Source organism: Lemur catta, chromosome 11 (assembly GCF_020740605.2).
Source record: "Lemur catta isolate mLemCat1 chromosome 11, mLemCat1.pri, whole genome shotgun sequence".
Classification (NCBI taxonomy): domain Eukaryota; kingdom Metazoa; phylum Chordata; class Mammalia; order Primates; family Lemuridae; genus Lemur; species Lemur catta.
The window spans coordinates 69,116,092-69,130,711 of record NC_059138.1 but is presented as its reverse complement, the minus strand read 5'-3'; the positions used below and the strand labels follow the sequence as shown (position 1 = coordinate 69,130,711).

Genomic DNA, 14,620 nt, shown 5'->3' with positions numbered 1-14,620 from the left:
CTTGGTGATCTGTGGATCTGTCTGGCTCCCCTCCTAGATTATAAACTCCTTGAAGGGAGGGGACCTCATACCTGACTGTGCTTTCTAGCTTCCCTGGCTCTTTTTGTCCTTGTGTTTTGTCCTCTTTCCTATTGTGTTAGCATCCAGCACCCCCTCCTGACTGTGCAGATTGAGCACCGGTGCGCGTTTGCTGGGTGCAGTGGGAATGGGGTGCTCGTCTGGCTGTCTGGTTTAGCAGGCCATTGCTTTCTGGTCTGTTTCTTCATGTCACTTGCACTTCAAAAGAAAAAACTTAACCTCCTGTGTTAGCTCCTGTTCTGGTCTATTATTTGCTCATGGTCTTGATGGTGGCAGATACAGATGGTCTGTAGATGGTGACAGAGGCAAATGGTGACTGAGGCCCACACCATAGTGCCCAGTATTGATTTTTGAAGGATAGTGACCAGGTTCCAGAGCGCAAAGAGCTGTGCAAGGGCTGTCACCAAGAATGCAGTGAAGCAGCGTGCAGTGGAGTTTTGCTTCATGTAGACCCACATGAAAAACAGTTTTTATACCCTTTGGAGTAGGGAAAATAAAAGCATCAGTCTCAGTTTAGGACTGAGGCTAAATTGTTTTTCTCCGTCAGGACTGGTCACCGAAGATACTGATTTCTCCCAGGCTGCCCACTGTCCTGGGGGCCAGCACATGAGATAGAAAGATCCAGAAGGATGGGAAGATTGGAACTTACTGCTTCAAGGCTTGACCTGGTTTTTTGGGGGCTTTAGGCAGGGGCTTTGGATAGTTGATGAAATTTACACACAGACCCCCATTGCCCTCAAACAGCCTGCAGGGCTGGCCCAGTGCTCTGTGATCCATATTCTTCCTGTACTGGCAGGTGCGTGGGGATTCCTCAGCAGCAGCTGAGGACCTTTCCTCCTTAATAATCACTCCCTGCTCCACTGAGTCCCCACCCTGACCCTGCACACGCATGATCCATTTTAAAACCAGCCAAGAGAAGCTGTGAGAACTTGCACACACAGTGTGTGTATGCTGCCTGTTCTCCCTTAAACACAATTTGAATCTCACTTTAAAGAAACTTCTTTTTGTGTGTGTATTTTTTTTTTCAAGCAGCTGCACTACAGCTATCAACAAAGGAACAAAGTAATTTAGCTCTGAGCAAACTCACTCCAATTACCCATAATAATTCATAGGAGACATTTTTAAGCTCACAAAATGCTAGATGTAGGCATTTCTTTTTCTGTGCCCATGTAAGTTTTTCCACTCGTCTATTATATCTATTTTTCTCCAGAGATATCTGAGCTTGAGGAAGTATATAATTAAAGTCAGGGAAAGGCAGGGGGGAGATAAAGATTCTCCAGGATGGTGTTAGGAGGGGTCACTGCTACATCGGGGGTGGGAGGGAGCGACGGATGGGAAACCGGGCAGACTCGAGCCCTGATGCAGCGTGGCAGGCTTGCCAGGGGGGCGCTCTTGTGGGTCTCCCTTGGTCTGCAGTTCTTTCTTTCCTTCTCCTTTCTTCCAAGCATACTCTTAAGCCAGCTGGGTTTCCTTCTCGGCGGTATTTCAAAAGAGAGAAAATGTCACTATTGGAAAGTGTCTGTCTTTTTTTGAATTAGTCACGTCGCATCTTTCTTTCTGCTCACTTGCCACCCACCCATGGCTCCTCACCTCTCACCTCCGGGGGGAGAGGAATTCCTGGGGATGAGGAAGGGGCGAGCTTTCCACCAGCGCCCCCCAACCCGGCCCCCACGGTAACTGGGAATGGAGCAAGCCCAGGCTCTCGGCAGTGGGCCGTGAGCAGTGTGATGTCGCAAGCCCTTCCCTGCAGAGAAACTGGCTGTTTGTGGAAGGGAGGCTTGCTCACCCACTTGGAGGAGACGGGCTTGGATGGCTGTTATGAAGGAAAGCCAGCGTGTGGGAGGGAGCCAGGTTTTCTGCTCATGTCTTTTTTCCCCGTGTTTTCAGTTCTGTGTGAAAGCAGACGCTGCTGGTTGCCAGCTTTGGCAGGAGCAGCTGAGTTCCATGAGCACTTACCAGTCACGCCAGAAGCTAACTGGGACTACACCCATTCTGATTTCTTGAAATTGTCTGCTTTGTAGACATAAATTTCCATAAGCCTTAGCAAATGTGTGTGTGTGTGTGTGTGTGCGCGTGTTTATTGTGATAAAATATACATAACCTAGGATTTACCATGTAATGCTTTTTGAGTGTCCAGTTCAGTGGCCTTAAGCACGTTCACCTCCCTGTGCGGCCATCGCCACCATCCGTCGCCGGAAGGTTTCCGTCATCCCCAGCAGAAACCCTGTACCCAACTCAGCAATTCCCCACGGGCCCCGCCCCCGGTAGCCTCTGTTCTACTTTCTGTCTCTGTGACATATGTGTGTTTTTAATTTAGCAGGATGTGCGTTTCCATTCTAAATACTTCACAGAAGAGCTAAGAAGAATCTTTATAGAGGACACTGACTCAGAGACTGAAGATTTTGAAGGGTTTACGCAGAGTGATCTGAACGTGCAGAGTAACCCGGAAGTGATGGTAACAATTACGACAGGAAGGGATGTGGGTTGTAAGGATTTTAGTCCTATTTCTGAGTTGTAGTTCTGCTTGTGAGAGGTCACTTCACAAAGGAAGTGATTGTACTTTTTCGTGTTTATTTATCTTACAAGCCAGTTAACATAACCTAAAAAATTGCTACTCCAAGGCTAATCCCTGGTCCTCCAGTCCATTATTCTCTTAGAGAAAATCCATTTGTCTTCCCCTCGTGCCTGGAGGTTTGGGGGATGTGTCTCAGGCATCCTTTTCTGTCCTTATCAAAGGATTTATTCAGACTTTCTTGAACCTCTTGTATTCTTTCAGTTTATCTTGGAGTAACAAGTTCCTAAAAATCCTTTCTTGTTTGTGAAGTAATAGTGTTAGGTTTGAAGTTAATTTGGCAAAAATGTAGCTGTGGTATAAGCCTGGAGTTTCCCTGCGCCTACTGGATTTGGATGCTGTCATGCTGCTTAATGTTAAGGATGACCCAGGCCTGCTGGAACTCCTCGGGGAGATCTGCTCTTGGCACTTCACAATTAGAGACTTGTTGGTTGATGTCTTCCTTGTATTCTGTATGTTTAGGCTAATTTACTGCCCACAAGTGTTGGAATCTTAAAGTAACTTTAAGGCATGGCCTTTGGATTTTTTAAGTGCAAAAATGTTTTCTGCTAACTGAAAAATAGCATGCATTTATCCAAAAAGTAAACACTCCCCTTCCTTCTTTGGTAGCAAGATGAAAGCAAGAGGTTAGGCCTCTTCACAGTCAGACGCTCCTAAGGAACAACTCTTGGTACCAAGCCTGTGCAGAAGTACAAATAAGCTGTGACTACCAGGCTTGCTTTGTCCCTTACCTTTCCTAGGGGAGCTTTCAGGGCACAAAAGCCCTCGCGGTAGGCTGCCTTGTTGATAGTGATTTTCCCCATGAATAGCAGCATAGAGCCACGCCAACCTGTAGGCCCAGGCTTGCCTTTTCTTTGCAGAAACTGGGTGGCAGTTCATGGGTTCTGGCCAGCAGGCCCCCAGTTTCGTGCCAGCGAGATACTAAGATCCTTCCATAACCCTAGTGGGTATCATCTCTTGGTGACTTATTTATCTTCTCTCCTTGAGCTGAGTGATAGCTAGTTATTCAAAGAATTTGTGTTTCTAGTGAGAGAAACCAAATGACCCCAGAAGTCCTTCCTCCCCAGCCCCTTAGAGTCTGTGCACCTAGGGTATGAACTGTGGCATGATACGTAGACTGTGCTATAACACATAGCTCAGCGCAGGTCCGCATGCAAATTGTGTCTTAGGGTTCAGTGAGAAGACAAGCATTGTTGCTTCCCGGCTCAGCCTCCTGCCTGCTCCTGTGAGAACTGGCGAGACCATCTTTCCTGTTAGTGGGATGTTGCCCTAACCTTGGTTTCTAGGGGTCTGCTGGCCACATGCAGAACAGCCACAGCCAAGATGCCGACCTCGTGCTCTTTCCCTTAGATGTGATTCTGGACCATTGTTTACAGTGTGCTCTTTCCTTACTTCAGTCCTTTGCTGTGAGCTGCTCCACGACCTTGGTGGAGAGAGGCAGGCTGGATGGAGGAGTATGATGAATAAGTAGAGCAAATCTGAAGTTCTTCCCTGACAGCGTCCTATAAGATTGGATTTCTTTGCAGCCTACCATTTTGAACTCTGAAGCTACTAATGTGGGGTCCAGGGTATATTTAAAACAAAACCCAGATGAATCAGTGCAGTATAGTCATATTTCTCACTTGGCTTGGTGTGGATTGATACACCAGGGTTGGCAGTTACCTGCGTTTTTTTCTCCCTCTGTCTTATTTCTAACTTGAGTCCAGCTAGACTGTGGGGGGGTGGTCACAGGAAGCAGAGTCATGGAACCGAGTCCTGGGTCCATCCTGCGGCCACTTGCTGTTCTCCTCACAGTAGCCCCATTTTCCGAATTCCCTGACAGCGGTTCCTAGACTAAGTTTTCTAGCTTGTGGTCGAGGAAGAGTGCTCTCAGCGAGCTCTCAGGGCACAAGAGATGTCCTTGATCTTGAATATTTAAACGTATCTCTGTACCATTGCCGAGAGTCCCATCACATCTGAGATGTCATGCCATTGTCACTGGGTGATGTCACCTGTTACTGCCTTCCATACTGACAGTGCGTTCTTACTGTGTTCTCACTTGGAAATACGGAATGAGGATTTCTGGAGCTGACTGAACGGGTGCTCCGCAGCAACCTGCAGAGCTTTCTGACTCCGTTTCACCCTGTAGCTCTGGAGGTTACAGCAAAAGGAGGGAGGTATCCCTTGACTGCAGGCCTAGTGGCAGGTCATCTGTCTCCCCCTCGGTCACTTCACTTAGGGTGCAGTCAGTTCTCCTGCCCCCTTTGGTCGGGAGTCCTGCTGTTTAGAGGAGACTAGTCAGTGTTTCTTCCCCTGACCACTCCACGTTTGTCTGACGGTGACTCTTGTGTCATGCGTACTCTCTCTTTGTTGCTCCTCTTCCTTGGCTTCCAGGTGGGCCAGCTTGGTTGTTCCAACATAGGAGCCCACTGTGTCAGTGTCCTGCTCACGGCCTGGTGCTCTGAATGGAGCGCAGGTCAGCAGTGGATGCCCAGCTCTTTGATTTTATTCATCAGCCGACTTCTTGCACATTTAACTGGAAAATTGAGAGAGAACTAATCATAAGAAGAGGGAAGCTCTTTACTACTCCTGCTTTCCCTGATGTCAGAATGGTTTTAAATGCATGCCTTTTTTGTAGGTCTGTTAGTGTTTCTTTTTTTTTTTCTCTTATTTTGTTAGCTTGTAGAGTCAGATTTGAGTGACAACAGCCAGGCATCTTTGGTGAGCGAGGAAGAGGAAGATGATGAAGAAGAAAAGGCTACACCTAGAAGGAGGAGGTCTAGAAGAAGCAGTATTGGTCTTCGAGTAGCCTTTCAGTTCCCCACCAAGAAGTTGGCTAAATCAGATAAAAACGGTTCTTCCGAGCAGTTGTTTTCTAGCTCATGCTTACAGAACGATAAAAAACCAATTCCTGGAAGAAAGAAAGGCTGTCGGCAGGGGATGGAAGAGGAAGATTCTACCTCTGATTCTGAGGACTCCAGGGATGAGAGCCAGGAGAGTTCGGACGCCCTGCTGAGAAGGACCATGAACATCAAGGAGAACAAGGCCATGGTAAGGGTTGTGTGGGGGCGCCCCGGGCGCGGGCACGGGGGTTGCTGAGGCCCACAGAACACGCTGCTCCAGCAGCTGCTGCTGCTGCTGCTTTGGCTTCTCTCAGGAAAATGTACTCTGGGTATTGTGTATCCTTTTTCTTTTCCAGAATCCAAAGCAGTTATTACATGATCAGCTCTGGTTTGGGAACAGAAAGAGACTCCCCGGGACCATTTTTAGCCCCCTACATGGTGCCATGAATAATGCTGCTTACTGTTTACCAAGTTAAGTTCTAAATCCATAGCGGTACTGGGGATGAGAGGGGCTGCACAGAGGCCCTGTTCCCGGCAGGGAAGAGCGAAGTGGAAGTAGCATGTTGTGGGGTTCACTGAAGAGTTGCAGTGTGCAGGGCAGGCAGGCGGCTTTCCACCCAGAAACCGCTCTCCCGCGGTGACCTGCCGTGGTTTGGAGACACCATCTGAAGGAGTGGAAGAGGTCCAGGAATTAAAACAACCTCAGCGGTTTTAATTCACTTTAAAATGTCTTCATTAGAACAATTAATGGAATAAGGTGAAGCCTGTATTATGTGTATTTGGTTTTTCTGTATGTGGTCAATAACTGTTAATCCAGTCATTCTGGAGAATCATTGTTTGCCTCATAATTATTTATAGAATTTTTTATAGTTCTACCACTCATAGTGGATTTTGGCATTTTTAATATTTTCCTTTTAAAAAAGTATAATGTAATGGTACTGTATATGCAATCTTACACGTCTAATAAGTTACTTAAAAAAATGGAAAGCCTACTTTTGGATGGTTTTTATCCTAAGACCCATTTTGGTTGGCAAAGGGAAATTTTCAGCACTATATCCATTTCCGTCTTTAAAATAAGAACTATGTTCTTCATGGTTTTTTAGTGACATTCACCTGACTGTATAAACTAAAAGGAATCCTAATCAAATTCTCTGATATTAATGTTAATGCCCATTACTGGTGTTATTAGATGTTCATTTGGGAATATTTTTATCAGTTATATTTATTGAGGGGAAATTAACCTAGCTATTTAAATTTCGAATCAGATTGTTGGAGCTCTAACCATCAGAATAATCTAGGTGAACTTTATATAACATGTTGGAGACTTGAGGTGCAGATGTGCAAAATGATTTGTTCCAGGGCCACGTTGCTTATTAGCCTCTACGTCAGGATTCAGACCGCATGCTCCAGGCCTTGATCATTCCAGGACTGTGTTCATAGAGTCACGGTCCTTATACATAAGGAATAGGCATAGGCCGGGTGAGGTGGCTCACGCCTGTAATCCTAGCACTCTGGGAGGCCGAGGAGGCCAGATTGAGCTCAGGAGTTCCAGACCAGCCTGAGCAAGAGCAAGACCCTGCCTCTACTAAAAACAGAAAGACATTATATGGACAGTTAAAAATATATATAGAAAAATTAGCTGGGCATGGTGGCGCATGCCTGTAGTCCCAGCTACTTGGGAGGCTGAGGCAGGAGGATTGCTTGAGCCTAGGAGTTTGAGGTTGCTGTGAACTAGGCTGACGCCATAGCACTCTAGCCTGGGCAACAGAGTGAGACTCTGTCTCAAAAAAAAAAAAAAAGGAATAGGAGTAACGTTTATCCATATGAATGATGACATCAGAATCTTACCTCTGGAGATTAAAAGTATAAATGAGGGTTTCATAAATTGCTTCAGTTAGGTTTCTTATGGTAGCAAAATTGAAGACTTGTGGTAGGTGCCGGATGACCTAGACCTGACAGCATTATTTATGTAAGATCCTTTCTTTTGTTCTGAACTTCAGCTTGCCCAGCTCTTGGCAGAACTGAACTCAGTGCCCGATTTCTTCCCTGCACGAACCCCGGCCTCAACTTCTGTAAGTGGAACTCCTTATAATTATTCATACCAATACCGATACTTAGCAGCCAGTCACCACATGGCTTGTATTCAAGCGCCCCCAGTTGCATATGTCTGTGCTCTTGGTTTCAGAAGAAGAAAACCGTGCGGCGGGCCTTCTCGGAGGGACAGATCACGCGGCGCATGAACCCCGCCCGGAGTGCGCGGCCTCCTGAGAAGTTTGCTCTGGAGAACTTCACTGTCTCAGCCGCCAAATTTGCAGAAGAGTTTTACAGCTTCAGAAGAAGGAAGACGATTAGTGGGGTATTTTCTGACTGATAAACAAATTATTCTTTGTCTGAGCCACTGGTCCTGAAGCAGGCGTCACAGACGCCCCGGGGCTGGTGAACAGTGCAGAGGTTCTGACTCAGTAGGTCCGCAGCAGCTAAGAACTTGCATTTCTTCAAGTTCCTAGGAGACGCTGATGCTTCGGGGACCCACTTTGAGAAGAACCCCTGGTCTAAGCTGTAGGTCACAGAAACAGTCCTATATTCAAGCTGAGCTGAGAAGCAGCTCATTCCTTAGGACCCCAGCTTGCTCTCTGGTGCGGGCAGTAAAGGCCTGTTGACAGCTGCTGTCAGCTTCCTGGTGGTTTCGCATGTGGAGAGGTATAGTGAGTCCCCCTTGCCTTTCTGTTTCAGGAATGGGGTGTTTCAGGTGCTCTCAGGCTGGAGGGAGAAACTTGGACCCTTCCCTTCATGGGTTTGGCTATTCAGTGTGGTTTACTTGGTTTACTTTCCTGTCCCTATAGAGCTTAGATAATAAAGAACCAAGAAACCTGAGTTTCTCATTTGTTGTTGCATCGCCTTGCCGAGAAGGAAGCTTGGCAGATGGCAGCAGCTCAGTAAATGGCTAAATGAATGAACTGGTTCCAGGGAAACAGAAGAGAGATGTGTGGTTAATGTGAAGGGTGCTAGATCTTTGAGAGTTTAGAATTTTTATAATTTTTATTTTAACCACTCAAAATCTTATTCCAGGTTCTGCTTTTGTTCGTTTTGCAGGGTAAAGGCCGGGAGTATAGACGACGTCACCGTGTATCTTCCTTTCGGCCAGTGGAGGATATCACTGAAGAGGACTTAGAAAACGTTGCCATAACTGTTCGAGATAAAATCTATGATAAAGTGCTGGTAAAGTATAGATTATGAATAATTGGCATGATTGTGATTCTTACTGGGAGTCTAAGGCATTGGCATGTGAGATCCTACATTGTTTTAAGCTGTTATCAGGGGCGACAGTGCCACCTCCCCAGGGGATCCGAGGCAGGCTCTGAATTGGAGGTCAAGGTCAGCTGTGACTGGGAAAGGGGCGGTAGTGCGGTAGTTCTCGTCAGGAGAGAGGGCTCTCTTGGGGATGCATAGAATCTGGGGAAGACCGGAGCAAAGTTTAAAAGGGATTTTTATATATAATTGTCATATTTAAAATATTACATAGTCCTATATTTTAAATATTGTAAAAGATAGTGTATTGGGGTTAGGGGAGTAATATAACCATAGAAAATAAAGTTTGACAGAATATCTTTGGTTGGTAGGAAATGAGTGTTAAAATATCTTCCAAGTTGTGATTTAGAGGGAGGCTTTGTGGTGTTCTACATCATTTTTTGGGGATACGTAATGGGACGCTGCCTTAAGGTAGTAGTAAAGTGTTTTTAATTAGGTTGCCAATGTTTTAAAACCAGGAGATTTTACACTGTAGATACCCAGGTCTCCAACACTAGGCTGGAGCTGAGTTGATGACACCCAAGGCTCATTGCCACTTGGTCACCTGTCATCTTATAGGAGCTCTGCCACCCCTTGTCTCAAGCTTTCGTCTGGTCTCTCTTCCCGATGGCCTGATTGTTTTGTTCCTCCTGGCTCTCTGCTCAGCCTCATTTGGCCTAATATGCTTTTCTGGCCCCAGAATGGAAATGCTTACAGTCTGGAGGAAGATGGCATGGTTTGTACTAGGGAAATAGCCCTGCTAGATTCAAGGAGACGGGCAGTGCTTCTTTGTGCACCCAGGAACGTACATGACGACATCTGGCCTCACAGGCATCACCGTATAAATCCCTATGTTCACCTGCTCACCGCCTTCCTCTCCTCCAGGGTAACACGTGCCATCAGTGTCGGCAGAAGACCATCGACACCAAGACAGTGTGCCGGAACCAGAGCTGTGGCGGTGTGCGAGGACAGTTCTGTGGGCCCTGCCTGCGGAACCGCTACGGGGAGGATGTGAGATCAGCATTGCTGGACCCGGTAGGAACAGTGTTTGCATTGGTCACAAATCGTGTTGAAGGAAGCAAGCTCAAGACGGGGCTCCCTGGGTCCCTGCTGGGACCAGCAGATGCAGAGCTCTGATTTCTGTAGAGCTCTCTCCACCTTCCCCTCCTTCTGCATCTTAAAACTCTGGTGGAAATGAAAAATAGAGTTTCCTTCTGGAAAGAGAGCAAGCTGACCAACAGATAGAATAGAAGAGTTTGCGTTGAATTTTGCCATGTCAGAGCAAAACTTTCTTACAGTTGTCTGTTTTTGCACAAGTTAATCCCTCTGCCTTTCCTCCAGCAAAGTGATTTCCCTCCAGTTTTCTTGGGCAGGCCAGGGGCTGGGTAGATGGCAGCATAGAGTGCTCTCTGTGTGCCCAGCTCTGTGCCAACTGGGTTTCACATCTGTTAACACATGTATTTTCAGTTATTTCAATTATTAATTTGTTCAGCCTCATGAAGTAGGTATATAGCTTCTCTCCGTAAAATGAGGTGATAGTATCGAGGTCAGTAGGCATGATCTTGAGCCTGGGCCAGAGTGTGTGCTATTACCTACTTCATGGTGATCTCTCCTACAGCAGTCATGGGGAAAACATACTGTCCTCAGCTGACAGACGAGCATCAGCTGCTACTTAGGCTAAGTGATTTAACAATAAGTACACATATCGGAAGGGTTGGAATTCATACCTTGATCTCTTGGAAACCCTGTGCTCCTAAAACCAGGGCTGACTTAATGGGCTTGTGACCTGCATAGTCACATGGCCCCACAACTTGGCTAAATGCTCCTGAAATTCTCCAGTTTCTGAACAGGGAGCCCTGCTAATTAGTTACACTGCTGGTCTTGTCTGAACCTAACATTTTTCAGTGTTTGTGGGTGACGTGGGGTGATCAGCCTTTCTGAAACGTGAGAAAGGAGGCGGTGCACTGGATAAGCCTTCCCACCCAGTGACAGACTGAGAGACACTGTGTGATTAAAGCTTGGAGGAGAGGCCAAGCTGAGCCCGGCTGGATCAGAATCCCAGGTCTTGTCAGAGCCTGAGGATAATGGGGGAAATTTCTGCTGTCTTCTCTCTCAGGATTGGGTGTGTCCTCCCTGCCGTGGGATCTGCAACTGCAGTTACTGTCGGAAGCGTGATGGCCGCTGTGCCACAGGAATCCTCATTCATCTGGCCAAGTTTTACGGTTATGACAACGTTAAGGAATATCTGGAGAGGTGAGTCTCTAGCAGCTTAAGAATGGAGGTTGTAATCCCCAGGTCCAGTGTGGGAGACCCTCGAGGCAGGGAGTTGTTGCCTCAATTCATGGCTGATTTATATGAACCAGCTCCAGGGCCATCCATTCTGTGTCTGTTGCATTAGAAAAATATTTTCCCTTATGATGTGCAATAGAAGTGGACGGTGTAGACAAGGCAGGCTGAGGGAGAACCCCACAGCCCATGAAGAGCAGGAGGCAGCATAACCTCTGTGATAGAGAGGGCAGGTCACATGTTGTTCAGCTAGGACGAGGGGACAGACTTGCAGATTACAAGTTTAATTTACATAGCAAACTGAGTCTTGGAACGTGGGAGTGAGGCAAGTCACACTTGGGGCATACTGTGCTGCAGGTGTACTACTGTTGAAGCATAAGGAGTCAGGATTTTGAATGTCAGGAGACCTGGGTTCTGGCTTTGTACTCTGGGAGGGTGTTGAACCTCCCGAGCTAGAATGCTGCTTTTGTATTTGTTTTAACTGCTTATCAGATACTTCTCTTTTTCTCAGCTTACAAAAGCAGCTGGTAGAAGATAAGTAAGAGAAAGAAGATCCAGCCAACTCGCCTTAGAGACCTCCAGTGAGACATGCGTACCATTTGTGCCTAAGATTTTTACAGTTGTGTTTTTACACAGAAATTCTTCGTAGAGTGTACTATGTTTATATGCCTAAAAAGATTTCTCAGGAAGACAGCAAAGCAGAGAAGTCCTAATTAATTGTTAAAAGTATCTGCCGATGATTAAAAAGCACAATTTAAATGGGGTGGAGTTAAAGTTCAGGTAAGTTAGATAGAAGACATTGAATAAGCAGCTCTTGCCCTTGTTTAATTACCCATGGTGCCTTGCTCTTTCACTTTCCAAACAGTAACTCTAGGCCCAGTGTTTACAGGGGTTGTAGAGCCTCTAGTTGGCCTTCTCATGAGTGATGACAGTTCAACCCACATAGTTTATAACCTGCTCGGAGTCATTGGAAATTTATATTGAAGAATGATCCCCTAAATTACAAAGTGCAATTAACCTGAGAACGTGAGAGTACTAGAGTTTTATTTTTATTAAAACTTGACTGAACAAAAAGTGGACTGTCAAGTTCCAGACACTGGAGGGCCCGGTGCACTGCTAGCCGGCAGGGACGTCTGCCTCTTCCTTCAGGACTCACCTGGGGCCGCTGCTTTTATGTTTTGAAAGAATTTAAGGGCTAATTTTTAATTTAAAAGGATTTTGCTATTATCCGCCTTCCTTTCAGTTGTGGTGTGTTGGAGGTTGTGTTCAGAGGAAACATGATACTGTACTTCTTTGTATTGTGGGATGGGGTTTCAGAGGTGTACCAGGGAAAGCTAAAAATCAGTAGATTCTCAGTAGGTTTCCAGTATTTCCTCCTCTGCTCTTTTTCTACCCCTTCTTTCTAAGGATAGCGTTTTTAAAAATGCACATGTAAGTTACTAAAATAACTCAACGCGCATGGGAACGGAATGGTGCAGTGACACAATGGAAAGTCCTCACTGTGCTCCAGCCGATGGTCAGCCTATGCTTCCAGCAGCAGAGCCACTCCCGCCAGAACCCACTTTGCGGTCTTCTCTTTGCTCTTCAGCCGGAAGGTCCAGATGTAGCTGGGGCCTCTCAGTTTGGTTCTGTACACAGGGCACTCATAGGTGTGTTTGGTTTCTTGTCTGTCCACGGGGCTGGCTTTTGCAAAGATGACGGGCATGGTGGATGTCAGTTCTTTGAGGCGGGCTTCAACAATGGTTCCTGACTGGGTGTCCCATCTGGCACCTACGGCGAAAACACAACGTTGTTACTGATGATGTGATTGTTTGATGCAATAAACAGTTGCGGTTTGGTCACATTTTTTGCTTGTCAGTGGCATTTTTTTTTGAAACAGAGTCTCCCTCTGTTGCCTCCCAGAGTGCTAGGATTTTACAGGCGTGAGCCACCACGCCCAGCCTATCGGTGGCATTCGTACCAAGCTGGTCCGTGACTGAGGTTAACTGGCCTGCAGCAGAGGTACCGTGTGCTTGCATGAATTATTGTTTCCATGCAATAAACTAATTTAATGGAAATCAGATTCTCTGAGAATTCAGATACATTAAAGCAAACAAATGTGCCCTTTGTTTAAAAAAAAAAAAAAAAAAGTACAAGAAACCTCCAATCACCACATTCCCTCCTTACTGCACCTTATTTTCTTACACCGAAAAAGATTTGAACTTGTGGCACTTGCTTTACAGTAAAAACAGAACATCGTTGTAGGAACTAAACATCCTGGATGGCCAAATGAATTTGGAAAATGTTGCATAGTCTAGGCCCATGTCAGAGATTCACACTGTGCAATGGCATCGTAAAGGCTTGGGGAATTCTGGTAGTAAAATATTAGAGCAAATTTACTGACAGTTTTTAAAAAGTAGAAGAAAGATTTTTAATTGATTATACTGAAACACAAAATAGTTTTTAAAAAGTAGAAGAAAGATTTTTAATTGATTATACTGAAACACAAAATAATGTAAATTCAGTCTAAGTCTTAAGTTATCCTGGGGCATTAACACCAGATAAAGACGCAAAATTTAAGTGATAGCCATCACCCCAAATGCCTCACAGCTGGGCTAGCACTGGACATGCATCCTTGCATTTAAATTGTTTATTTGAAAGAAAGAAAGGAGGAAATGAGATAAATAACCACTAGCATAAGGTTACTGTGTGAGTAGATGCTGAGAAACAGAATGAACAAAGGACAAATACCAACTTGAACCTGAGTCTGAAAGCACAGATGCTTTACGGTCTCTTACCTTCCATGAGGAGCCCATGGAGATATGCACCTTCCCTGGGAGGATGGCCGTAGTCTTCCTTGGTTTTTTTGGTGACGTCAACAGTCAAGCACATTTTATCCAGTGGCCACTCATTTTTTCGAGCCATGGTCTGCATAATTGCTTTGAATAGCACAAAAAAAAAAGTTTCATGTAAGGTTCCCAGGAACCAGCAGTAGGCTGAGACATCCTTTAGCCTCGTGGATATTTGCATGTGGCTGCACTAGCACAGGGGGTGCTAACTAAGGCCTGCAGGACCACCTCACTTTCCTGTAAATACAGGTTTACTGGAGCAGCCACGTGGTTACGTACAGTCTGCAGTGGTTTTTGCACCACTGTGGCAGAGACCGTGCAGCCCTTTCCAGAGCACACCACTCCCCACCTCACGTGGAGCCCCCTGCCCTCCTACTGGGGCCTTTACTCAAGTTGTCAGTCTCTCCGACTCCTTTTCCGTAATGGCTGTTGCTTGAGGATTAGTGGGCAGGCAGGGAAAGTGCGTCACAGGAAAAGTAAGGCAAGACCTGTGTGCATCAGGAGCTGCCCTGCCGCAGCCCTTACCAGTTAAGAAGGCCTGAGGATTGAAGAAACCAGAAAGCCACACTACAGCTGGGAGGGCAAGGTCTTGTGTCCAAGTGTCAAGTTCTCGGCATCGCAGGAGGAGGTTGTTAAACCTGGTTAATGGGAGGTAGGAAGACATAAACTTGCTGCTTAATAAAATATCCATTTTCCAGTAAGTTCTGGGGAGCAGGTTGGGGAGGGGTGGTAGAGGAGGAAAGGTA

The 14,620-nt window shown here is 46.1% G+C and overlaps 2 protein-coding genes across 3 annotated transcripts in view; one reads left to right on the top strand and one right to left on the bottom strand.

Annotated features, from left to right (window-relative positions):
- CDCA7L (cell division cycle associated 7 like) overlaps nucleotides 1-12,893 on the top strand; it is a 43,423-nt gene extending 30,530 nt beyond the window's left edge. Inside the window, exons 3-10 of one of the 2 annotated variants that reach the window (XM_045565250.1) lie at nucleotides 2,396-2,533; nucleotides 5,309-5,680; nucleotides 7,473-7,544; nucleotides 7,658-7,828; nucleotides 8,566-8,691; nucleotides 9,646-9,795; nucleotides 10,877-11,013; nucleotides 11,558-12,893. In XM_045565250.1, the coding sequence (XP_045421206.1) occupies nucleotides 2,396-2,533; nucleotides 5,309-5,680; nucleotides 7,473-7,544; nucleotides 7,658-7,828; nucleotides 8,566-8,691; nucleotides 9,646-9,795; nucleotides 10,877-11,013; nucleotides 11,558-11,588 (1,197 nt within the window). In that variant the 3' untranslated portion in view covers nucleotides 11,589-12,893. The remainder of the gene's footprint in view (nucleotides 1-2,395; nucleotides 2,534-5,308; nucleotides 5,681-7,472; nucleotides 7,545-7,657; nucleotides 7,829-8,565; nucleotides 8,692-9,645; nucleotides 9,796-10,876; nucleotides 11,014-11,557) is intronic. The other variant, XM_045565251.1, reaches the window with a different exon arrangement.
- Nucleotides 12,486-14,620, bottom strand: part of DNAH11 (dynein axonemal heavy chain 11) — a 301,905-nt gene continuing 299,770 nt past the window's right edge. Inside the window, exons 81-83 of the mRNA XM_045564154.1 lie at nucleotides 14,400-14,512; nucleotides 13,824-13,964; nucleotides 12,486-12,816 (exon numbers count right to left, since the gene is read on the bottom strand). Of these exons, the coding sequence (XP_045420110.1) occupies nucleotides 12,569-12,816; nucleotides 13,824-13,964; nucleotides 14,400-14,512 (502 nt within the window). The 3' untranslated portion in view covers nucleotides 12,486-12,568. The remainder of the gene's footprint in view (nucleotides 12,817-13,823; nucleotides 13,965-14,399; nucleotides 14,513-14,620) is intronic.